The sequence below is a fragment of the Carassius carassius genome, chromosome 35 (assembly GCF_963082965.1).
Source record: "Carassius carassius chromosome 35, fCarCar2.1, whole genome shotgun sequence".
NCBI classification, from domain to species: Eukaryota; Metazoa; Chordata; class Actinopteri; order Cypriniformes; family Cyprinidae; genus Carassius; species Carassius carassius.
The window spans coordinates 20,781,125-20,804,832 of record NC_081789.1 but is presented as its reverse complement, the minus strand read 5'-3'; the positions used below and the strand labels follow the sequence as shown (position 1 = coordinate 20,804,832).

The 23,708-nt window shown below is 38.1% G+C and overlaps 1 protein-coding gene across 1 annotated transcript in view; it reads right to left on the bottom strand.

Moving 5' to 3' along the window:
* LOC132116210 (ephrin type-A receptor 3) overlaps positions 1 to 23,708 on the bottom strand; it is a 71,951-nt gene that overhangs the window by 11,906 nt on the left and 36,337 nt on the right. The window contains exons 6-11 of the mRNA XM_059524909.1: positions 21,716 to 21,828; positions 17,787 to 17,949; positions 16,180 to 16,288; positions 6,252 to 6,319; positions 5,669 to 5,794; positions 5,344 to 5,529 (exon numbers count right to left, since the gene is read on the bottom strand). Of these exons, the coding sequence (XP_059380892.1) occupies positions 5,344 to 5,529; positions 5,669 to 5,794; positions 6,252 to 6,319; positions 16,180 to 16,288; positions 17,787 to 17,949; positions 21,716 to 21,828 (765 nt within the window). The remainder of the gene's footprint in view (positions 1 to 5,343; positions 5,530 to 5,668; positions 5,795 to 6,251; positions 6,320 to 16,179; positions 16,289 to 17,786; positions 17,950 to 21,715; positions 21,829 to 23,708) is intronic.

The following is a 23,708-nucleotide window of genomic DNA, read 5'->3' as shown; positions in this document are numbered from 1 at the left end:
TATCGTGGCTGTCTGCGTCTGGCCTATCGTGGCTATTTCTGTATGGTCTATCGAGGCCTGTCTGTGTCTGGCTATCATGGCTATTTCTGTACGGTCTATTGAGGCCTGTCTGGCTATCATGGCTATTTCTGTACGGTCTATTGAGGCCTGTCCGTCTCTGCCTATCATGGCTGTCTGCATCTGGCCTATCATGGCTATTTTTGTATGGTCTGTCGAGGCCTGTCCGTGTCTGGCTATCATGGCTATTTCTGTATGGTCTATTGAGGCCTGTCCGTGTCTGCCTATCATGGCTATTTCTGTATGGTCTATCGAGGCCTGTCTGGCTATCATGGCTATTTCTGTACGGTCTATTGAGGCCTGTCCGTCTCTGCCTATCATGGCTGTCTGCATCTGGCCTATCATGGCTATTTCTGTATGGTCTGTCGAGGCCTGTCTGCGTCTGGCCTATCGTGGCTATTTCTGTATGGTCTATCGAGGCCTGTCTGTGTCTGGCTATCATGGCTATTTCTGTATGGTCTATCGAGGCCTGTCTGGCTATCATGGCTATTTCTGTACGGTCTATTGAGGCCTGTCCGTCTCTGCCTATCATGGCTGTCTGCATCTGGCCTATCATGGCTATTTCTGTATGGTCTGTCGAGGCCTGTCCGTGTCTGGCTATCATGGCTATTTCTGTATGGTCTATTGAGGCCTGTCCGTGTCTGCCTATCGTGGCTGTCTGCGTCTGGCCTATCGTGGCTATTTCTGTACAGTCTATCGAGGCCTGTCCGTGTCTGCCTATCCTGGCTGTCTGCGTCTGGCCTATTGTGGCTATTTCCGTACGGTCTATCGAGGCCTGTCCGTGTCTGCCTATCGTGGCTGTCTGCGTCTGGCCTATCGTGGCTATATCTGTACGGCCTATCGAGGCCTGTCCGTGTCTGCCTCTCGTGGCTGTCTGCGTCTGGTCTATCGAGGCCTGTCCGTGTCTGCCTATCATGGCTATTTTTCTGTATGGTCTATCGAGGCCTGTCTGTGTGGTCTATCAAGGCCTGTCTGTGTCTGCCTATTGTGGCTATTTCTGTATGGTCTATCAAGGCTGTACATGTCTGAAATAAAGCTTACATATATTTAAAAAAAAATACATAGGCATATGAGGTTAATCTAACGTCATCATACTGATCATGCTAACTCTCTCTTTTTATCTTCCAGGAACCTTAGGATTCACAACTGGTTTGTATACTTTCATCCATTTATTTTGGGGGGAAGGCTGGCCCGTCTGGTGGTTTCATAATCCACCTATTTTGGGGGTCGGCTGCGCCCCTGCCTTCGTCTTCAGGTCGGAAATGCAGGTCCGCTACCCTCGGATTATGAACCATGGACGGGGCCTTCCGCCAAAGAAATTTATAATTATGCTTGCTGAGTTGTCAATAAATGCATGCTTCGTACATTTTATCTCCCGAGTCTTTCTGGTAGAAATGAAAGCTTCAGCCTAAGTTCTGCCAGGAAGACTAAATTACTTCGTCACTAATTACCTTACTCATTATCCAATCACGTCTTTATACTTTGGTATAAAAGATCGTACTTACACATGTTTGAGTTCACAGATGCCGACGTGATAACAACCTCCACCCTCCCCACCACCACCAGGATGGTCCTGTCCTTACCTTCCAGGGGGGGTCAGCTGCGCCCCTGCCTTCGTCTTCAGGCAGGATATACAGGTCCGCTACCCTCGGATTACGAACCATGGACGGGGCCTTCCGCCAAAGAAATTTATAATTATGCTTGCTGAGTTGTCAATAAATGCATGCTTCGTACATTTTATCTCCCGAGTCTTTCTGGTAGAACATATGTTCCATTTGGCATTGATTAGTGAGATCAAAAAGTTTATTTATATATTTTTCATATATTATGATAATTGTTTTCAAATTTTAATTATTAAATTGTGCTTTAGTTGTTAAATAGTTTGCATGATAAAACCTTTAAAATGTTGCATCAGTAAAGCACCCCTTCTACCACCATATAAACGGACGGACATCATTAGCCTCTGCATTGTGACTTGCAAAAATCTTGCTGCAATACAAGGAGTAAAAGAATAAAAGCACAAAGAAATAGAAACCCAATTGAATCCAATAAAACCCCATTCAGCCCTAACAAGCTATTTATAGCACCAAGCTCTAAGACATTGCCAGTTATGATTTCGGATGAATGGGGGTTGCACTTTATATCCTATCTGCCACTGTAAGTAAATCACAAATGTATCAGTCACACCCTTTAGAATCGAAGCCACAAGACAAGTGTGGCAAAGGATATCCGAAAGGATCGCGCATTAGCTTATCAACGTGGGACAAATTATTTTGACACTGAGCTAGCTGGATAACGTGGCCTCCTTGCCTCAACCTACAAACCTCTGGCCACCAGAACTGAAATATAGAGCGTATTCAAACATAAAGCACAACATATTCCTGACACTGCCATTGTTTGCACATTGTTTGCATCAGATCAAACCAATGTGCATTTCCATATTCTAGCTGTTTAGCATTTGTTTAAATAATAAATTAAATTAAATTCTGGTCCAGTTAATACACATGTATTTTCTACAAACAAGTATTCCAAAAAGGTAATTTGCCATTAAAGACCTGCAACTCCAGTATGTCCTTTGTACATCATCTGTAATCACATGATTTGGAGGCATTTGATGAAATGACACCAATATCATGAAATATCACAGGACAAACGAATTTTTAGGGCTCAAAACAAGTTAAGCTCTTGCTTAAAATCACACATTACTCTGAACAAAGCAATACTTTCAATCCTCTTATTGTTCCTGCTGTTGATGGCACAAAGAAAAACTTTTCTTGAGGACTCAGCTGGAATGAACCTGAAAATACAGCCACGGATGACAAACGTTATCAGATAGCAGACTGGAGTCTGCTAATCTGATGGTTAGATGCACAGTGGGTTTATAATAGAGACGATGACAGCTCTGTGTTTTTGCAAAGATGGGGGATAAAGACCTGAATGGGGCATTAAGGTCTATTCTGATTCCATTCTCTGAGTTGCTGATGCATTTGCATTACAAAAAGCTCAATCACAGTCTAATTTTTCCGTCTGAGGTGGTAATGATAGAGCGCCACTCCAAAAGCTGTGTTACATGACAGATGCTTTTCATATTACAGCGCAAAACGCTTTGTCTTTCTTGTTGGCGCTCCATCAGGCAGCATAAACACGCTCCAGCCTCTTTAATGCATCTCTGCTCGGCTCCATCAGTGCTGTGATTATTCTGTGCGTACGAGGAGGGGGCTGGATTGACAGCTGCTTCTATAATGCAGTGCGAGGGGTCGCTGACCTCTCCTATCCCCATCCCCTACACCATCAGGTTGATCTGTGACCTGTGAAATTACTCCGGCTATCATATCTCACCCAATCAGTGGAAGACGAGGGCACAAGCACACACGTGTGTTACATTACCTGCCAGAAAGAGCAGTTTAGAAGATATTTTCACTGAGCTTTATTCACAAATAATTACATACAGTTGTATTTACATACTGTATGTGCACAGAAGAGGTTCTCATGCAACTTTTTTGCATGTACATTCACACATATTTTATTGTTTTCTAATTCAATTGTTTGTTAATCAAGGGTGTTCTAAAATAGGGCATGTGTAACAGTTATCAATTTGTATTAATACCTTAATGTAAATTTATATACAAATGTATGTTAGGGATCACATGATTAGGTGATTAATTACTGACAAGTTAAATTTGGCTGTGAAAATACCTACAAAAATATATATTATTTTATGTCTCTAAAAGAAAGTAAGTCATATAAGCTTGAAGCAACATGGAGTAAATGGAGTAAAAACAGGTGATTAAAACGACAACAGAATTTTCATTTTTGGATGAACTATGTCTTTTTTATTTTTTAGTAAATGTTTTATTAAATCATATTATAAATAAGTAACTAAAACTGCCATTATGTGGCGGTAAACGTCTTAAAGTCTTAAGTCATTGAGAGATTCATTCATTGGATTCCTTCAAATGAATAAATGGGCCATTGAATCACTGGTTCACATTCAAAAGGCCGATTCAGAGAAACAAAACTGCTATGATGCTCAGAGACGCACAACAGTTCTGCTTTGATTTTATAGGAAATATTTAAATTGACAAAATTAAGCAAAAATAATGTATAAAATCACATTTGCACTCATGCAATTGGGACAAAAACATCACTTGTGTGTGTGTGTGTGTGTGTGTGTGTGTGTGTGTGTATGCCATAAGGTTAATAACTAAGAGCCATTATGAGGGACAGGAAGTCTGTGTACATTTGGACAATCCAAGCCTATAATAATGAAAGCCAGTCACTGACATATTTGTTGAATCAAGACTTTCATAACCTCATAATTATGTCGTAGCAGAATTAAAAAAGGAAAATTACTGGGCTTTTATTTAATAAGAGAGGAAAATCTGTACCGCCAACATTAATAATAACTATTTGAACTGAATCAAACTAAAGGCCACCATTAGCATTTTGCACGAGTAAGAGGAACTGGGAGGAAATGTCAAGAGAATTAATGTTAATTATTCTGACATTGAATATTCATGATCCCTCCCAAAACTCACATCCAATTATATGTTTGTATTATCGATATTCATGCAGCTGGCATGAATATGGATGGGCCTTTTGTTATAGAGCCTGTCAGTCAAATCCACAGAGACTTGAAGGAAGAAAAAAATCATGAAGAGAGATCAGTAGAGGAAATTACCACTCAATGGTGACCAAAACACCTGTTGCAAGATACTGCCTTTTTTTTTTCAACGCAGACAATAGAAATTCAAATGCACACAATAAGTTGGCGCTATTCTAATCATGGCCAATATTAGCCTCCTCATTATCAGCAAGCAGGCAGTGCACATCAATTTCAGATTCTCAGGAATTGCAATACAAGCAATCAGAAGTAATATAGACCTAATATGCTTTTATATAATGCAAGGTCAAACAAAACAGTGGTTTCTTCAATTTTTTTTTTCTACAAACAATTTAAGTTAACTCGCCATGATTATGTGTTATCTACGATATCTGATGGCATTATCTTACCAGCTAGAGTGATAATTCAAAGCGATAAAAGCAAATTCAAACGCATACTGTCATAGCACATTTGTATTCTAAAGTAGAAGTAGGGCAAAAAATCACTGATATAAATATTGTCATACATATTTATTCGAATGAATATTCATGAACCGTGCTTTTTGTTTTTTGTTGAAGATAAGATTGTAAGGTCAATTATCTCTGTGTGGAAAACACAGGGGGTACAATCTATTTCCAGCAATAGACGTTATGTGCAAATGCATTTCAGATGTAAATGCTTACATCTAGTGACGACTCCTTCCAGTCGAATGATGTTGGGATGGTCAAACTGGCCCATAATGCTGGCTTCACCCAGAAAGTCACGTCTCTGCTGCTCTGAATATCCGGCTTTCAGACTCTTGATGGCAACCTGGATCTCCCTCTTACTTGGCAGCCTTAGACGGCCACTGCAGACCTCTCCAAACTCACCTGGGAGTCAAACAAGAGCCTGTCAGCTAATTGAACTTACCCTCAATCCCTTATTTCATTGCATCGCAATCCCCTGGTGAGCTGTTCAGGTGGTTTACACAAGTAGGGCATGCTTTAGAGTCAATTTGCTTTGACTTACCAGCCCCAATAACTCTCTCAATCCGTATGTTGGAAACTTCGATCTCCTTGGCGAAGTCTCGCACCGCCTGGTTGGGGTCCTCATATGTATGCGGGTGAATATACATGCGGGTTTCGGGAAGTTTGACTGCAATGCAAGAACACGTTAGGAGTGGGGATAACGGTCAGGTTATTTTACAGTCATTTTAGTTACCTAGACTGAACCATCCATGAGTGCCGCATTTTCAACCTCATTAAACATTGTCTTTGGCAGGCAGGAAAAGTGTCATTAGAGAAAACACACATTAGGCAACTAGAGCGATCAGAGACACCATTTATCAGCAGATGCATCAGAGGCTCTGTTCACTAACCGACAATTTACTGGAAAAACATGCATTTCCTTTATTCATCCATCTAGCCAGACTGAATTCTGTTCACCGTCTGACTGGCCAGAAAAAATACTATGCTGATTTGATGACATATCTCAAACTATGTTCTTTAAACGCACTATATTAGACATCTTAAAAAGTTTAGCTCAATATTTTGCTGATTAATCTTAAAAGATTTGAGTTCTTTTCCAAGACCAAAAAGCCTGTGTGAATTACCTCGTCCATGCTGAAACTGCATTTTCTCTTCCTCAGGGTCTTGCTTTGCTTTAATATATCCACAGCGCCTGGAACAATAGAATAAGCACAATTAAAACTGGCTGACAGAATGAAATGCATGCTTTCTCTCACACTAAATCAACCAACCAATCCCCCAAGAAAATGTTGATGACCGCAGAATCAAGTCTACAGCGACCTGATCTCGTCACATATATCATCTTTTTACAGTGTAGTTTAACCATAATGTGTCTTTAGAGTCCGGTTTTCCCACCTAATAAAGGATTTCACTGCTTTTATCCGCTTTTTAGCACTGGGAAAATTCAATCCTGACACCTCTGACTTTATCATTAACTACATCATTCCTCTCACACGATCATGAATAAGGACATGCCCCAGATAATGAATATTCCAATACACTGGGGAGGAAAGGTGGCCAACGTAGGACTGATAATTATGTTCATTTTTCATTTAATCCTCTTAGTGACACACACTCACACATTCCCTTTTCCTGTCATGTCTTTAAAAAGAACGAATTGCCAAAAATGTCCCAGGCTGACTAGCCATAGTAATTATACAGCATGCTGAAATGTGGTGAATGGCTGCAGAATGTCTACAGACTGGCACGTTTAATGGGGACCAGGTGGAAAAAGCCACCCTAAATGGGCTTCTAGAGGACATTGGCTCAATAACATGGGTGAATATCCACTTATGAATAGAAAAGCAGACTGGAGTCTCTATTGTGCTATAGCAGATGACAAAATGCAAGGCATTTCCTCTAACTGCAGGTAAATGTTATGAGTTGAAAGCCTTTGGTGGAATTCACACTGGACTCGTTCTTGCATCCAAAACCTGCTAGAGTGCAAGTGAACGGAGCAGGTTGCAGCGGTCATGAGGTACATTTATTAAGGAACTGTTACAATTTTTTTTAAATATAATGTTTTTAATGGATAGATGGACAGATTCAACTCAAAATTACACTCAAGAACTCTGAATTCTGCATTGCAAACAGTCCATAATGACAGTGAGATATTACCAGAACTCTGCAATCAAACTGCTAAGCTAGTAATACTCCCGTAGCAGCTGTGGAAACAATCATGCATCAGGGTTACCAGCATTTTGATTCTGGTATTGATTTTATACACAGTTAACAATGCTAATCAATACAGGAAACAGAGTCCCCTTCATTCAAAAACTAGAGCGTGCTCCGCTGCTCCAGAGCAGTTGAAGCATTGGGGCCTGAGGCCGGGGTTGGGACAAGAGCAGACCTAAGGGTCTATTACATAATGGGAAGACCGCTGGGTTCATTCATACCCCCTCTGTTGCATCTCCATATGGAGTTGCGGGGGGTAAATCTTTCCCTTTCAGCTGTCGTACAGCCCCGTCTGGTGGGGGGTTCAGAGGTACATGTGTTTAGTTTCCCCTCTGCTGCTTTTAATGAGACTGGGAGTCTCAAGAGAGACCCCACCTGTTCATCAGCCACACAAACACATGCACCCCCCTAAATGAATGCTCAGAGCCTTGTGTGCATCTGTGTGCAGGTACAAACTCCTAACCCCTCCGATCTTTAACCGTACTATGTGCGAAACACAGTCTATTAAGTGAAACATGCTTGCATGGAAGGCGAAGGGCTGGAGGGGTTTGCAGAGGTGGGCCACCCAACTGAAGCATGTGGTAATCAGGGAGAGAAAATCAACTCTGAAACCGACCCCGCTTGCTCTCTAACCTGCCCTGTCGTCCCTGAAGGTCCCGCAGATGGATCCCTCCCCCTTGTACCTGCCGCAGTGCCGCTCAACACACTGATGAAACACTTCCCATGCTGCAGTGGGAGATCCGGAAGCGTGATCCCACCCTTCAACCTCCTTGTCACTCATTTGAATGCAATATGCACACTGCGGGGCTATTTGCATATTCTGTTATAACGGCGGATAAAATGAAAAAGAAAAAAGAAAAAAAAACCTTGACAGACTAGTGTCTAGGACTCTGCAATTAACACATTTTTCAACTCAGAAGCATTCCTCAAATCCCTTTTGTGTGGTGATAAAGATGTTTCACAGCCCTACACCGCTGGAAGCCCTTTTGTCTATGACCCAGTTTCTTTTCCTTTCTTCTTCCTCTCTTTTGTCTTTCTCCCGCTCTCACAGTGTGAAGCTTGTATCTGCAGGTGACAGTGCAGCGTAGCAGCTTTGTATCTGCTGACAGGGCTCATATCTTTCTCTGTACCTTTGAGAAAGGGACGTCGAGTGGCATGGTGCTAAAGCAGAGAGACTCTTAAACTGTCTGGCCGGCTTGAGGGAACGGTGAGTGAGATCTGATTTAGAGTTTGTCATAAGCATTAAGAGAAAGGTGTAATGGAGAGATTGAGAAAATAGACATATTTAGTGCTTGTCAAGACAATATTATTTCTCATACATACCTTAAGTACTAAATGCTGGCATGTAACTCGTTCTATAGCAAAAGTATTACAGTACATTACTATGTTAAGGTACTACTATGCACCTTTTAGGTGTAGATAAGAAAAAGTTGTCTCTAAGGATAATGCCCAGTGACAAGCTGTTCCGACAGTGTATCCCATGCAAGCTTTTTCTTTTGCCGTAATCGATTTTTAAGCATATATGCACATAAATAATGGGGCAATATAAATTAAATCCCATCAGACAAAGAACCAAGTGGTTTCCTTGAACAGCCTCAGCATGAGATGATGTGCTGTGAGCATAAAACACTGTCATTTTAATGTGGTAACTCTTGTCCTCTAACCCCCAAACTAGTTCGTTACATAATGATACTCCAGCTCATTGAGCTAATGAGGTAAAGCAGCTTCCAGCTGGGTCTCGAGATCTATTCAGCATGTAGCGGATGGCAGGCCAGCTCCGGCTTACACTTGCTACAAGGACATGCCAAGTCACTGGTATGGCCAATACTGTACATCCCAGTAGGGTGGCAAGAACAACAGGACAAAATTCAACTGATGTCCTTGCATGTTGCCACGTGTCTGTTCTCCTAAAGGACAGGGTTAGTTTGGAAAGGTTCACTGAAACATATTTTATCTTGAAAAAACTGTAAAGAAAGAGTCAACACATCCTTGAGCCATAACTTTTGCTGGTCAATATCATGGATTTTTTAAGATTTCTCTCCAGAAATGTATAATTTTGCAAGCATTTTCAGAGAAGTACAAGGTAGGGCTGCCCCCTAATAGTCGACTAACTGGAAGAGTCTTGGACGACTAAAAAAAAATTCACACAAAGTGCCGAAATTACGCAGTAAGTGATGGACAGATTGTTAACGGCCGGTCTATGTGGTAATATAGTACATTGAGCAGGACATCCATATGCTCACCTAACATTCATCAACCTCAAACCTGGCTTATCATATAAAGAAATAATACAAATACTCAGAATTGCGAGTTTGTATCAAAATTCTGAAAAAAAATATTTTTTAGTATTATTCAGTGGCGGAAACAGGTTTCCATACAAAATGGATCAGAATGATAACAGTAAATCTGATCTTGAAATTGACTATGTGGCCCTTAGAGACCTGTCTTTGTAAACCTTTCCTCTTATCTGAGGATAAAAAATTTATTAACAATCAGGCTAATTACAAAAAGAGGAAATGATGATGTGTTTGGAGGAAATAGACAATCATAAATTCTAAGCTCCTCTGACAAGTGTTTTAAAAATACTGACTCTATCAGTTGAGAAGGGTTCATTACGCTAATTAAAATCCAGAAGAAAATCGAGCTGATTGATGGCACATCCTTGTCTCCTCTCCAGCCATTGAACATATCATCCACTTATATATTCCGGAATGTTCTGCTGACACATCCATCCAGACACATCTACAGCTGGCCTGCCATTAAACATGTGGAAATGAAATTCTAAGTGAAGCTGCATGCTGAGAGTGAGCAGGTCATGACGTGCTCAGGGGCTACACAGCCAGCAATTTCTATTTGGAAAGGCACTGGAAAAGCCAGATGGAATTGTTTGAAAAAAAAAAAAACAACCCTGTTTAACAACCGAACATGCTCATGCAACCATTTCGGAATGGCATAGTAATTCCATTTTGTGTGTGTACTTGAATGTGTTGCTATATCTCTCTGTTAACCACATACAAATGGACTGACTAAACAGTCACGGTACGGTATCAAACCCAAGGGCGAGAAACAGGTAATGTCTGCACTAAATCAACTGAACAAGACCCATTAAGCCCTCGGCTGTGCCTCCAAAGCATGATCTACACTGCTCAAACAAAAGAACTGAATAACAAAACACATTTACAAGCTACATTCACTCATGTTAGTAGATTGTGAACTAAATCTACTTCCCCTTAAATGGCATCAGTTACACCATACTGTGGGTTTTCACTACACGGACAGAAATGTAGTGCTGAAATCTCTCAGTTTACAATTGTATATGACTGTTTTCAGCTGCTATATCACAATAGTTTTAAAATTATTTCAGACACCAAACTTTTTTTTACTCATTGATTGTTTATGTGATGCTCTCATGTAAAAACCAGCAGAAATAGCAATTGGTGCACAATCTTTTTTTTAAATGATGTTTGCAATCTAAACTGGATAATCTTGTGTTTTAACACATTTCTCAGAATTGAATCATTTATTTATTTTCGAAGAGTCCCATAGAATATTCAGCCATCAGAGAGCTGCTGTTATATGTCGTGCACATATTTTATTACGCAATGTATAATTTTTTGCCCTTCTTGCATGATTTAGCTGACTACAAATCTGCCAAACCTTGATGTGATTGAGTACGACAGGCAGGGGGGGAAAAGGCGAAAAGGTTCCTCACATAACACAAACACATAACCTCTAATCAGAAATGCAATAACCTCAATAATAGAATATTAACCGACAATTCATTTATCACTCCTACAGAAATCAGCCATGTGGCTTCTAGATTTCATCATTAAACTGCAATAATTCCATCCAACGTGAGCATTAGCAAATGGTTTGGAGGCCGTCCAACTGGAGGTAAAGGGAATTGTTTTAATATCAGAAGCTTGAAGTCTTCAACTGGTTTTCATGGCTGGCAAACAATTCTCTTCAGACTAGCAAATGTATGCGTCTTTGGTTAGTAGGCACCTGCTAGAATACTGCGGCATCTGTCATTGCACTGAAATGTTCCACAGACACAATCACAAGGATCTTTAAAGTCTTTAAAGTGTGTCCTTCTTTTTTAATTGCATTTCTGGAAATAAGCAGAAAATAGGGGGAAGTGAAAGACAAACGAGGACCATCTGGCAGCATCATCACCAGCCAATCAAAACTGTTTTTTCCTCATCAAGTACCAGAATGCTGGCCAACTCCAAATCACTGGGAGCCCAAATCAGTGCAAAAACAAAGTTGAACACACTAAACATGCCTGAACTCTTCATATTTCTCTGACCAACCTCAACTTTGGTGTGCAAACAGAAGACAAAATCATGGGCCAGTATTCCCATTGCTCTTGACCAATGCGTTTCCATGATTTGTTCCATTTCTTCATGATTATAGATATAAATAATTACATTTGAAATGCATGCACAAAGAAAAACATTTTTATTACAGAGAAAAAAAAAAGTCATAAAAAATGGAAATGCAGAACAAAAATGTTCTTTCTTTTGAGAACTTTTAGGAATACATATCACACCTTTAAAATTCATTGACATTGAACCCTGACTGGTCACAAATCTTAAATTCTGCTGTATAAATTATGTAAAAACAAACAAAAAAAAATTTCAGATCTCCAATGACCTTGCTCAAGTTCGAAACATTCCCACTGGAGTTAAACTTTGCAAAAAACTGATGTAGGTTTTTAACTCCGAATCAGAAATCAGTTACCTCAAACTGTCAATAATGGAAAGGCCTCGCTCTCTCAAAGCTCAGCTGAGGTTATGAAAGCAGTAAAAGAACTGAGGGCACTGTGAATGGAATATCTTGTTAAGTCCAGTATATATAGCTCAGTATAATCCAATGCCAAGGGACTGAATGCAAATACAGAGTATAGCTTCACTCACAATTACAATTCATTAGCCTCCACACCACACTAGTAACACGTCATTCGAGATCAGCATCAAAACTCTTTTTATTGCTTCTATGAGGGTCTTCCCACAAGCAGTCACACATGCATTGGGACGGGGGGTGGTGGAAACCATGAATAAGAGGTGGCAGCACCAAGGTTTTGGCTTCCAGGCATAAACTTGGCCAACATAACACATCCTACGGGACCTTTCTGTCACAGTGCATTATGGGTTACAAACTGCAAAGCAGACGGAAATCTCATTCTGTGTTACAACATACTGGATCATATAGCATACAACAGTCGAAAAAATCCCTAGTAAATCAGCCTTTGAAATAGAAATGTGAGTGCCGGTCAATCCTAAAATAAAAAGCTTTAACGATGCCAGTCTTTTTGCAATATTGCTAGGAGAAATTGAAGAGGGTAGTTGCACATTGCCTATGTCACACTGTTTTATTTACCTATTATTTATTTAATATTTAATGAGAAATATACACACACACCAGTGTGTGTGTGTGTGTGTGTGTGTGTGTGTGTGTGTGTGTGTGTGTGTGTATACATATATATTTAAATTTATGCATTTAGCAGACGCTTTTATCCAAAGCGTCTTACAGAGCATTCAGGCTATACATTTTTACCTAGCATGTGTTCCCGGGGGAATCGAACCCCCAATGTTGATAACGCTTGATAACGCAATGCTCTACCACTTGAGCTACAGGAACACACACACACACACCCACCCATATATATATACACTTTTATATTTCATAAATAATTTATTTTTATATACAACCCGAATTCCGGAAAAGTTTGGACGTTTTTTAAATTTTAATAAAATGAAAACTAAAATACTTTCAAATCACATGAGCCAATATTTTATTCACAATAGAACATAGATAACATAGCAAATGTTTAAACTGAGAAAGTTTACAACTTTATGCACAAAATGAGCTCATTTCAATTTTGATTTCTGCTACAGGTTTTAAAATAGTTGGGACGGGGCATGTTTACCATGGTGTAGCATCTCCTTTTCTTTTCAAAACAGTTTGAAGACGTCTGGGCATTGAGGCTATGAGTTGCTGGAGTTTTGCTGTTGGAATTTGGTCCCATTCTTGCCTTATATAGATTTCCAGCTGCTGAGTTCATGGTCGTCTTTGACGTATTTTTCGTTTAATGATGCGCCAAATGTTCTCTATAGGTGAAAGATCTGGACTGCAGGCAGGCCAGGTTAGCACCCGGACTCTTCTACGACGAAGCCATGCTGTTGTTATAGCTGCAGTATGTGGTTTTGCATTGTCCTGCTGAAATAAACAAGGCCTTCCCTGAAATAGACGTTGTTTGGAGGGAAGCATATGTTGCTCTAAAACCTTTATATACCTTTCAGCATTCACAGAGCCTTCCAAAACATGCAAGCTGCACATACCGTATGCACTTATGCACCCCCATACCATCAGAGATGCTGGCTTTTGAACTGAATGCTGATAACATGCTGGAAGGTCTCCCTCCTCTTTAGCCCGGAGGACACGGCGTCCGTGATTTCCAACAAGAATGTCAAATTTGGACTCGTCTGACCATAAAACACTATTCCACTTTGAAATAGTCCATTTTAAATGAGCCTTGGCCCACAGGACACGACGGCGCTTCTGGACCATGTTCACATATGGCTTCCTTTTTGCATGATAGAGCTTTAGTTGGCATCTGCTGATGGCACGGCGGATTGTGTTTACCGACAGTGGTTTCTGAAAGTATTCCTGGGCCCATTTAGTAATGTCATTGACACAATCATGCCGATGAGTGATGCAGTGTCGTCTGAGAGCCCGAAGACCACGGGCATCCAATAAAGGTCTCCGGCCTTGTCCCTTACGCACAGAGATTTCTCCAGTTTCTCTGAATCTTTTGATGATGTTATGCACTGTAGATGATGAGATTTGCAAAGCCTTTGCAATTTGACGTTGAGGAACATTGTTTTTAAAGTTTTCCACAATTTTTTTACGCAGTCTTTCACAGATTGGAGAGCCTCTGCCCATCTTTACTTCTGAGAGACTCTGCTTCTCTAAGACAAAGCTTTTATAGCTAATCATGTTACAGACCTGATATCAATTAACTTAATTAATCACTAGATGTTCTCCCAGCTGAATCTTTTCAAAACTGCTTGCTTTTTTAGCCATTTGTTGCCCCCGTGCCAACTTTTTCGAGACCTGTAGCAGGCATTACATTTTAAATGAGCTAATTAAGTGGATAAAAGTGTAAAATTTCTCAGTTTAAACATTTGCTACGTTATCTATGTTCTATTGTGAATAAAATATTGGCTCATGTGATTTGAAATTCCTTTAGTTTTCATTTTATTAAAATTTAAAAAACATCCCAACTTTTCCGGAATTCGGGTTATATATATATATATATATATATATATATATATATATATATATATATATATATATATATATATATATATATATATATATAAATGCTCTACCACTTGAGCTACAGGAACATACACAGTGTCACATGTAACATCCAGTCTATCACATGATCATTTAGAAATCATTCTAAATTTCATTTGGAAACAGTTCTGCTGTCTAATATATTTGATGAATAAAAGGTTAAAAAGAACTGCATTTATTCAAAATAATAAAAAAAAAATAATAATATATATAATAATAAAATATTTTCTTTACTATCACTTTTTATCAATTTAACACATCCTTGCTGAATAAAAGTATTGATTTTATTTAAAAAGAAGAAAGAAAAAAATAATGACCCCAAATTACTGACCAGTAGTGTATATTATTACAAAATATTTATATTTTAAAAACATAGCTTCTTTTTTTTTTTTTTTTTTTACTTTTTATTGATCAAAGTATCCTAAAAAAGTATCACATGTTCTGAAAAAATATTAAGCAGCAGAACTGTTTCCAACTTTGATAATGAATCATCATATTAGAATGATTTCTAAAGGATCATGTGATAATGATCCTAAAAATTCAGCTTTGCATCACTGAAATAAATGATAATTTAAAGTATAAGACATTTAAAAGCAATTATTTTAAATTGTAATAATATATCACAATATTACATTTTGTTTTCTGTATTTTTGATCAAATAAATGCAGGCTTGATGAGAAGAAGAAACTTCTTTCAAAAACATTAAACATTAAAAATAGTAATGTATATATATATACACACTTTTATATTTCATAAATAATTTATATTTTTTTATATATATATAAAAATATATATTCATATTTTTATATATTTATTTATAACAAATTTTGAGTTTTTTTATTTATAACAAATTTTGAGAAGACCAAAGGGCCGCACACCTACACAAAGATCAGCTCATGACTCATTCTGACCATTTCATGTCATTGAGAGCGGTTTATTTTCTGCTTTCCGTTCCTCGTCTCTTCAGATCCCCCTTTCATTTCCATTTCATTAGCTCCCTCGTTCTCAGCTGTACAGCGCTTCTACTCTTGCTTTTCTCCCTTATGTCTGTCTCTTCAATTGTTCTCTCAAGTGTTTGCTTTCATCTCTACAGATCACGCTTTGTAATCAGAGGGCTAAACAATTTTGTGTCATTTTGATTTTGTGTAAATGCACACATGTACACACACAAAGGCATACACACACTGAACGCACAACATCTCATTTGCTCGATCCTGTCCATCTATATTTACGATTCTTCGCTGATTAAATGAAACATGGTTTCTTCATCTTTTGTATGGATTTGTTGACTGTTAAACAACCCAGAATAGCACTGATTTATCCAAGTCTGTCAGTGTATAAGTTGCCAATGAATTGCTTTTTCATCATACAGAAGGCTGCATGCTTGGGGTCAGTAATTTTTTTTTAAGAATAAGGTATGGTCTGAATCTATAAGTTGAGAAAGCTTAAAGAAGAATAGTAGATTACTCTTACCGTCCACTCACAACAAAACAGGCCACTAGCAAGACCAGAAGCACTGCACCGCCTGCCACAGAGATGGCCAGTATGGTTTGCTGGTTTGGATCTCCAACCGCAAGCATATCTAATAGAAATAGAGAGAAACCAACATTAAAGCAGCGATTATCTTCAGTGCTTTCTGCATTTGTGGAAATTTACCACAGTTTGGCATATCCAATATCCATAGTTTAGATTCATTACTTTAGGTAAAATTTCTATGAATGCATAAAAATGTGTGTGTGCATAAATACACACACACACACACACACACACATATATACATATTATATATATATATATATATATATATATTTCTCAATTTTTAAAATGTGTAAATGTGTAACTTAAAATGTTTAATAGTACAAATATGATGTTTTAAAATGATTTAATACATTACTATTTATTTACTATCATCTACAATTCTATGTCTAAGCAACTGTGATAATTAAGAAAATAGTACCACATAGTAAACACAATTAGAAACTGTTAAAAATGCTTTATTAATACCATGGCAACTATTCTGACATCATTAACAAGTGTTATATCATAAACAAAAATAATCACAACTAATATTTTAGTAAACAAACAAAGGGATGTAAAATAACCTGAATTTTCCCAGATAATGTTCCAATAAAAAGATTTAAGAAAGCATCCCTCTAATTATGCGCACAGAATGGTGGTGTGTAGCATATGGTACACAAACTATGAGACAAACACAGCGGGGGCTTCTGCCTACTCTCAGCTGAAGCTGCTCACAATTCAGAGGAACACTGACAGAAAATCTACATGTTCAAACTTCAAACACCGCAGCAAGAGCACAAACTGCAGCATGTGAGGAGCCTTGTCTATCTCAGGGGACTAATTGAACGTGTTCACATGTATGAATATTTCAAAGCCTCTTTCAATGTGCGCAGCGGATCGGAAATTCAATCAACGTCATGTGATGGAAAAATACATGCATGTGACACAGGTTACAGTTTGGCCGAAACAAATTATGAAGATATTCAGCTGTGAATAAGAAATCAGGGGTTTGGTGGCACTTACAAATTATGAAATTATAGAGGTATCTACAAAATCAAGAATAGTGTAAATGGGTTTCTGATAAAGAATAAAACTTAACCATGTTAAAATTGTAATGCATGCCTTATTACAATTTTCTGTGGCTCCTTAGCCTAACTGTAAGCTAACTGAAGACCCTTACTGGGAATTTTTAAGCACACAGAATTTCATTAGAATGTTATTTTGCAGTAAATTAATCAATCAATATCCTTTTGCTATTGGATATAGTCTTACATGTATGTAATTTCAGTAGTGATATGGTGAACAAGTGTTTTGTGTAATGAAACTAAATTGTGCAATTGGCACATATGGTATCAACCAGTCAGCATCCAGGAGCCGAACTTTCCATTTTAAAGTGAACATTTCAGAATCAGATTTCATAGTTCATAGCCAGTTCTCTAAAACTAGCAGAGAACACGGTTGCCAATCCCCAGGAAGTAAAGGAGATCTTCACTGCTGGAAGCAAGGAATCTTAAACAGGTAAAACATTTCTGGAGGTGCATGAAGGATGGTTTTTCACTTACCTTCATGGCTCGTCTCCAACTCAATTTCTCCCCTGTAGTTCCCATAGCCTCCATCTGTACGAGCTCGGATCCGGAAGATGTATGTGGTTCCCGGCTTGAGTCCTTCCACCGTCATACTGTTGGATTTGGTCTTCAGCACAGTGTAATTCTGATCCTGCTGGTTCTATAGTAGGAAAGAATGGAATAATAAGTGAACCAGGCTGCTTTCAATGAAGATGGATGTCTCGATTCCTCACAATGATACCTGAATCCCTTCCTGTCCTGCCAACCCCAGGAGTCTAGATGAACTTTGTCGAATCACGAACGAAGAACAAGAGAACAAAGCATGCAGATTGGATTCAAACCAGTCAACTGCCAATTAGCAATTAGCTCAGATGGAATTTAGTGCTCATTCAAGCACCTCCTGCCAATGACTAACACAATGCTTTTCTCATAGATGGATTGAACTGAAAAGAAACCACAGATTCCTACATTTTTTTAAGGGCCTAACTGCTTTTCGGCTTCCAGTAACTTCAATCTATCCAGATAAATGACATCAATCCTATTGACTTGGATCTGTCGCCTCATTGTCCAATTCTCAATGTCTAATCCTAGGGAGAATTCCGTACAGTGTGCTCATGTTAGTATTTCACAGCTTATTGATATCCATTCATCTTCCTTCATGTAAGCCCTTCACTAAAGAGGCACGTGGCAGCTCGTTTAGGGAAATCTAACATTCCAGACAGAAATGCCACACCCTGCGAGAGAGGGATGACCATATTTCCTGTGGTGCTATTAAATCTAAGATGGGCCAAACAGGCGGCATCAGACGGATCGCGGACACAGCGGCAGCCAAGCCTGTCCATCTGTGGGCTCCATCTAAAAGCCACATAGCCCATGATCACCTGAATAAATCATAATAATTACCCTTCACCCTGTTTTCATGCCACACAGCCAAGTACAGTGGTACAGGAGGGTGTCACAGGGGCATCAAAACAACTGAACAAGAAGTCAGTCGCACTAGATATACATCCGTACCCAGTGTTGGGAAGGTTACTTTGGAAATGTAATAGGTTACATATTACAAGTTACCCTGTTTAAAATGTAATAGTAGTGTAACTTTTTCAATTACTTTATTAAAGTAATGTAACTAATTACTTTTGAGTACTTTTTGATTACTTTTGTAAATTTGTGAAAATTAAAGAATAATAAATAAAAGCATATACATCAACTTAAATACAGTTATCTAATAAGCATGTGACGTATTCTGTGTACTAAACTCCTGAAACATTGGTGTTTTTTTTAAACTGCTGTCTCTTTGTATATGATGATAGTTTTCTCAAAATAAGTAAAATGCACATGAAGTGACATAGAGCAGTTCTAGAAATTGTGTTTATGTGCTCGTGTACTCCTATATTGAGGCAGCAGAGGTTGAAAACACTGCGAGCTTCAGTAGGCCTATGTGTAGAAAATGAAACCATGTCTTTGCCATTAATTTACAGGAGGGGCAGACTGGGAAAAAAAAATCAGACTGGAAAATTCAAACTCATACAAACAAATTCATGGACAAAACTATTTTTTATCTATTTTAAATCTTTAATTTGGGGACATGCAAAATAATTAAAAGTTCTCTCCTGAACTGCACCTTCACTTCCATTTTTCTCTTCAGTCTCTTTATTTTGCCCAGTTATCCATCTCTCTCATGACTTTAATACTCAAGATTGAACAAAACTCTACTTTACAATACAATACTCTACAATACTACAATATCTTTATAGAAAAATCCTATATATAATCCATATTTTTCCCTTACAAAAATTAACCATGCTTTTATTAGCCTATATAAAAGTAAAATAACCTTGAGTAATGGATTTGTATTTATTTTTAAATAAATACATTTGTAAAATAATTGTACATTTTTGGTTATCACAGTTAAACAATAGTAACCATTTTCTCTGGATTTATAGTTCAATATTAAAATGTTAATTTTCGTAAGGGTTGTGTTGTTGTCTGTCGTAGCGCCCCCTAAACCTATAAAAAAAATCTGAATTTTTTTCAGCTAAATTACTACTGTAACATTACAACAGATAATAATTATGTCCCTTATATAGTATTTTGAGTGATGACTGATGAGCAACGTGCTGCTGCTGGATTAAATAAATAAAAAAACTAAGACAAAAAAGCATCTTTACAGATGAAACTGACCTGAAACCCTGAACAGGAGTTCTGCTTCTTTGCTCCAGCTGTGCGCTTCCACAGTCCACTCAATTCTCCCTCTCTCTCTCGCATTGATTACTCTGAGTCTGATCCAAACCGTTTGGCGGAGGCGCGGAGAGCGCGCGAGTCATGACTAACAATTCATGATTTATTAGAGATTTAATTATCAAATGGCGGATTCGCAAATGATCGCTTTAGTACATTCGGCAGGCAATTATACAATAATGATATTAAATAGTGGGGCAAAATCGGCTGCGAGGTCACCGGGAATTGTCCCGGTTCTCCCGGTGTCCAGTCCGCGCCTGATTTCCACAGACACGCAGAATGTGCAAGTTATATATCGCATTTTTGGGGCTTTATATTCACAGACACTAGTCCATGTCATGTTTTGATTCAAGTGTACTGACCTACTTTTGATATAGTAATCCAAAATGTGGCATAATCCGTCCGCGTTAGACATTCCGTTTTTATGACTAGATTCTACGAACCAGACTGTATTTCCGCATCCCGGAAATTATTAGGGCGGTATGTCTCAGAATAGTCAGTGCAATTTGGGAAAGAAATCAGTTAAATCTGTATGTGGATGTGTGTAAATATTCAAATGTAATCCCCTTTGTAATCGTTAAAAAATTCATAAGTAACTGTAATTTAATTACTCATTTTTTCGTAGTAACTGTAACTAATTACAGTTACAATAATTTTGTAATTAAATTACGTAACGCCGTTACATGTAACTAGTTACTCCCCAACACTGTCCGTACCATATCAGTAATTGAATTATATGGAGATACGCTCATTTCTGCTATTTTTTACATTAACATTACATTTGTGTTCATCTAACAATCACTTTGATTTCATCTTAACAGTTTAACGCTGTTAAATATAATCTTTAGTGTATCTTGTAATTAATATGCATTTTTCATAAGGCACATTATAATATTGTGATGCCTTATCTGAAGTATATATACATATTTAAAATAATTGATTTAAAATTGTATTTTTAATTACTTAGACACAATTGTACAGAATAGTATTTTAATATAATAAACATTAGAAAGCAATTCTAATATATATTTATTAGTTATATGAATGCGTATCTGCCAGTAAAGTAAAAAAAAAAAAGGGAAAATCCTGAATACTAAATTTCCAAGTATATTTTTAATATGTATATTTCATATATTTAATAATACAACAGAATTTTAATGCATATTTTTCAGTTATAAGCCATAAAAAAAGTCTTATCTACTATTCAGACCCAATTACCAAAAATATTGCACACTTTATATGACATTACATATGCAATACGTCTCAAATGAGGACGTCAGAAAAACTACTTGAAATCAGATTTGATCATGTAGAATGAGAATTTTATTGGATATACATGGATCAGGTTTTAATCTGATTTCAAACATAATAGCATATGGATTTGTAAATATATCAGATTTCTGTCTGTTCAGCCTAAAAAACGAAACCGGTTTGAGTTGAATAAAGCAAAAATTGGATTTATAATGGACAATAATGTCATCAAGTCTAAAATGTGACAACCTCAATGGTTTTTGGCAGACAGGAGATCCATGAATGTTAATTGGGACCGAATGAAGCATGTCTGTGTTAACATTACAGTCTCTCCCCAGGGTACGATAAAAGTGAGCTGCCATATGTCTGATCAGTACAAGAAGGACTCACATAGGGCCAAAAGGTCATGGAGATCAGCGTACACCAAAGCATCTAACCTTTTCATAATAGGTGACTTCATATTCCACTACAGTCCCGTCAGAAGGTTCTGGACCCTGCCATGCCAGCGTTACACTGTCGGTGCCCTTCCTTTCCTTTAAGATGACACTCACTGAAAAAGAAAGAGAGAGAGATGAATTGAGATTGATTTCCATGTAAAAGAGGAGGATTAATTACACTTCTAATTAAAGAGTATGAGAGGGCTGGCGGAGCACATCTCGTCTTTTTCAGGAATGATAAATTATTCTGCATGCGTAGTGAGTCATTTTCACCCTGTACTACATTGCTGGCACGCAGCCAGAGTACCTCAGCCCTTCTATTCGTACAACGGCAGTGTTCACGAGCCGCCCTGAGCGGAAAGAGAGAGAGACAGAGGTGCTAATGATGGTGTCAGATTGTGAGTACAAACGAGGGCCTCCGTTTTGGGCCCCGGCAGCTAGTGATGAATGAAGGAGCTGATGTTTCGATCTTTAATGAGCTGTGCAAGTCTTAACTCTGCGTACTCTCATCTGCTGCGCGGCGCTGACACAGTGACACCGCTAACTGCCGTATGCACACAAACACTCTTAAAGTGATAAACAAACATCTACGCTGATATCCCAGCATGTGTTCGGTTCACAGATAAAGAACAGACATGCTTCAGTTCAGAGTAAAGAAAGAAAAGGGTCTCAAAATATCACAGGAAAAGATGTAGGAGGCAGTTAAAACAGTTAAAACAGGACAATAATGCATTTATATATAGCCAACATGATCTGACCATTATGTGAACATCAAAAACTAAATATTAATATGACTAGTAATAATGAAAAAATTAACTTTTTTGCCTTTTGCCCTCATACACTAAAACCATTTATCATGTTTTTGAAAGAAGACTCTTATGTTAACCAAGGATGCATTTATTTGATCAAAACAGTAATTGGAAAAATTAATACAATTTAAAAAAATGTTTTTCTATTTTCAATATAGTTTAAAATGTAATTTATTACTGTGATTATGCCAGTATTTAGTGTTACATGATCCATCAGAGATCAATCTAATACACTGATTTGGTGCTCAAGAAAAAAAAAAAATGTTTTACTATAAATGTGAACTGATGCATTTTCAGCATTGTTTAATGAATAGAGTTAAAAAGAACAGCATTTACTCTAAATAGATTTTTTTTGTAATATTATACGTCTTTATTGTTGTTGTTTTTAATCAATTTACTTGCTGAAAAAAATTATTTTTTAACTGATCCCAAAATCTAAAACATTAATGTAAATAGTGCAAATGTCACATTTTATTAAATTAATACTCTCCATTTCGATTTCACATCGTCTTTAACACAGATCAATGCAAATACTTCCTGTATCATTAAACATTCATATATGTAGCATTAAAAGGCTCTGCATTCAGTTCTTATGAAGTCATGAATCTGTCAGCTTTATTTGATGTATTTGTCACTTTATGTCTCCTCAGAATTTGCATTTATAAATATTCTGTTTGCTACCTCTCACACACCTGCCGATGTGCGCCGAAACATCAATCAATATCCGAATCATGCAAAGCCTCCTCTCGACACACGGCGGATTGTCTCTTGAATATTTCAAGCGGTGTGGACCAGAGGCCAAGCACTCGAAATACAGACCAATCACAGTTACGTATACCTCAATCAGTCCCCGCCCACTAGTGGCGTTTCCACGACTACAGGCATGTCAGCTCTCATAAGAGCAAAGGGCTGTTGATCCGGGCATCCTGGGTGACTCTCCTCTCAGACTTCTCATTACGCTGCCTCTCGCTCTCGCTCTCGTTCTCTGAGGAGCTGAATCATACTTAAATCACAGGATCAGGAGAGCTTGTCCCTCCTCTCGACCAATGACAGGCTTTGAGGCGCTCACAGAGTGCGGGTTTAAAGGTCAGGCGAGATATAAGAGGACCCACTGAAGCACAGCACACCCGTGTAAAATTCAAAAGTAGGAGACAGCAATTGTGACTACAGCTTCAGAGATTTAA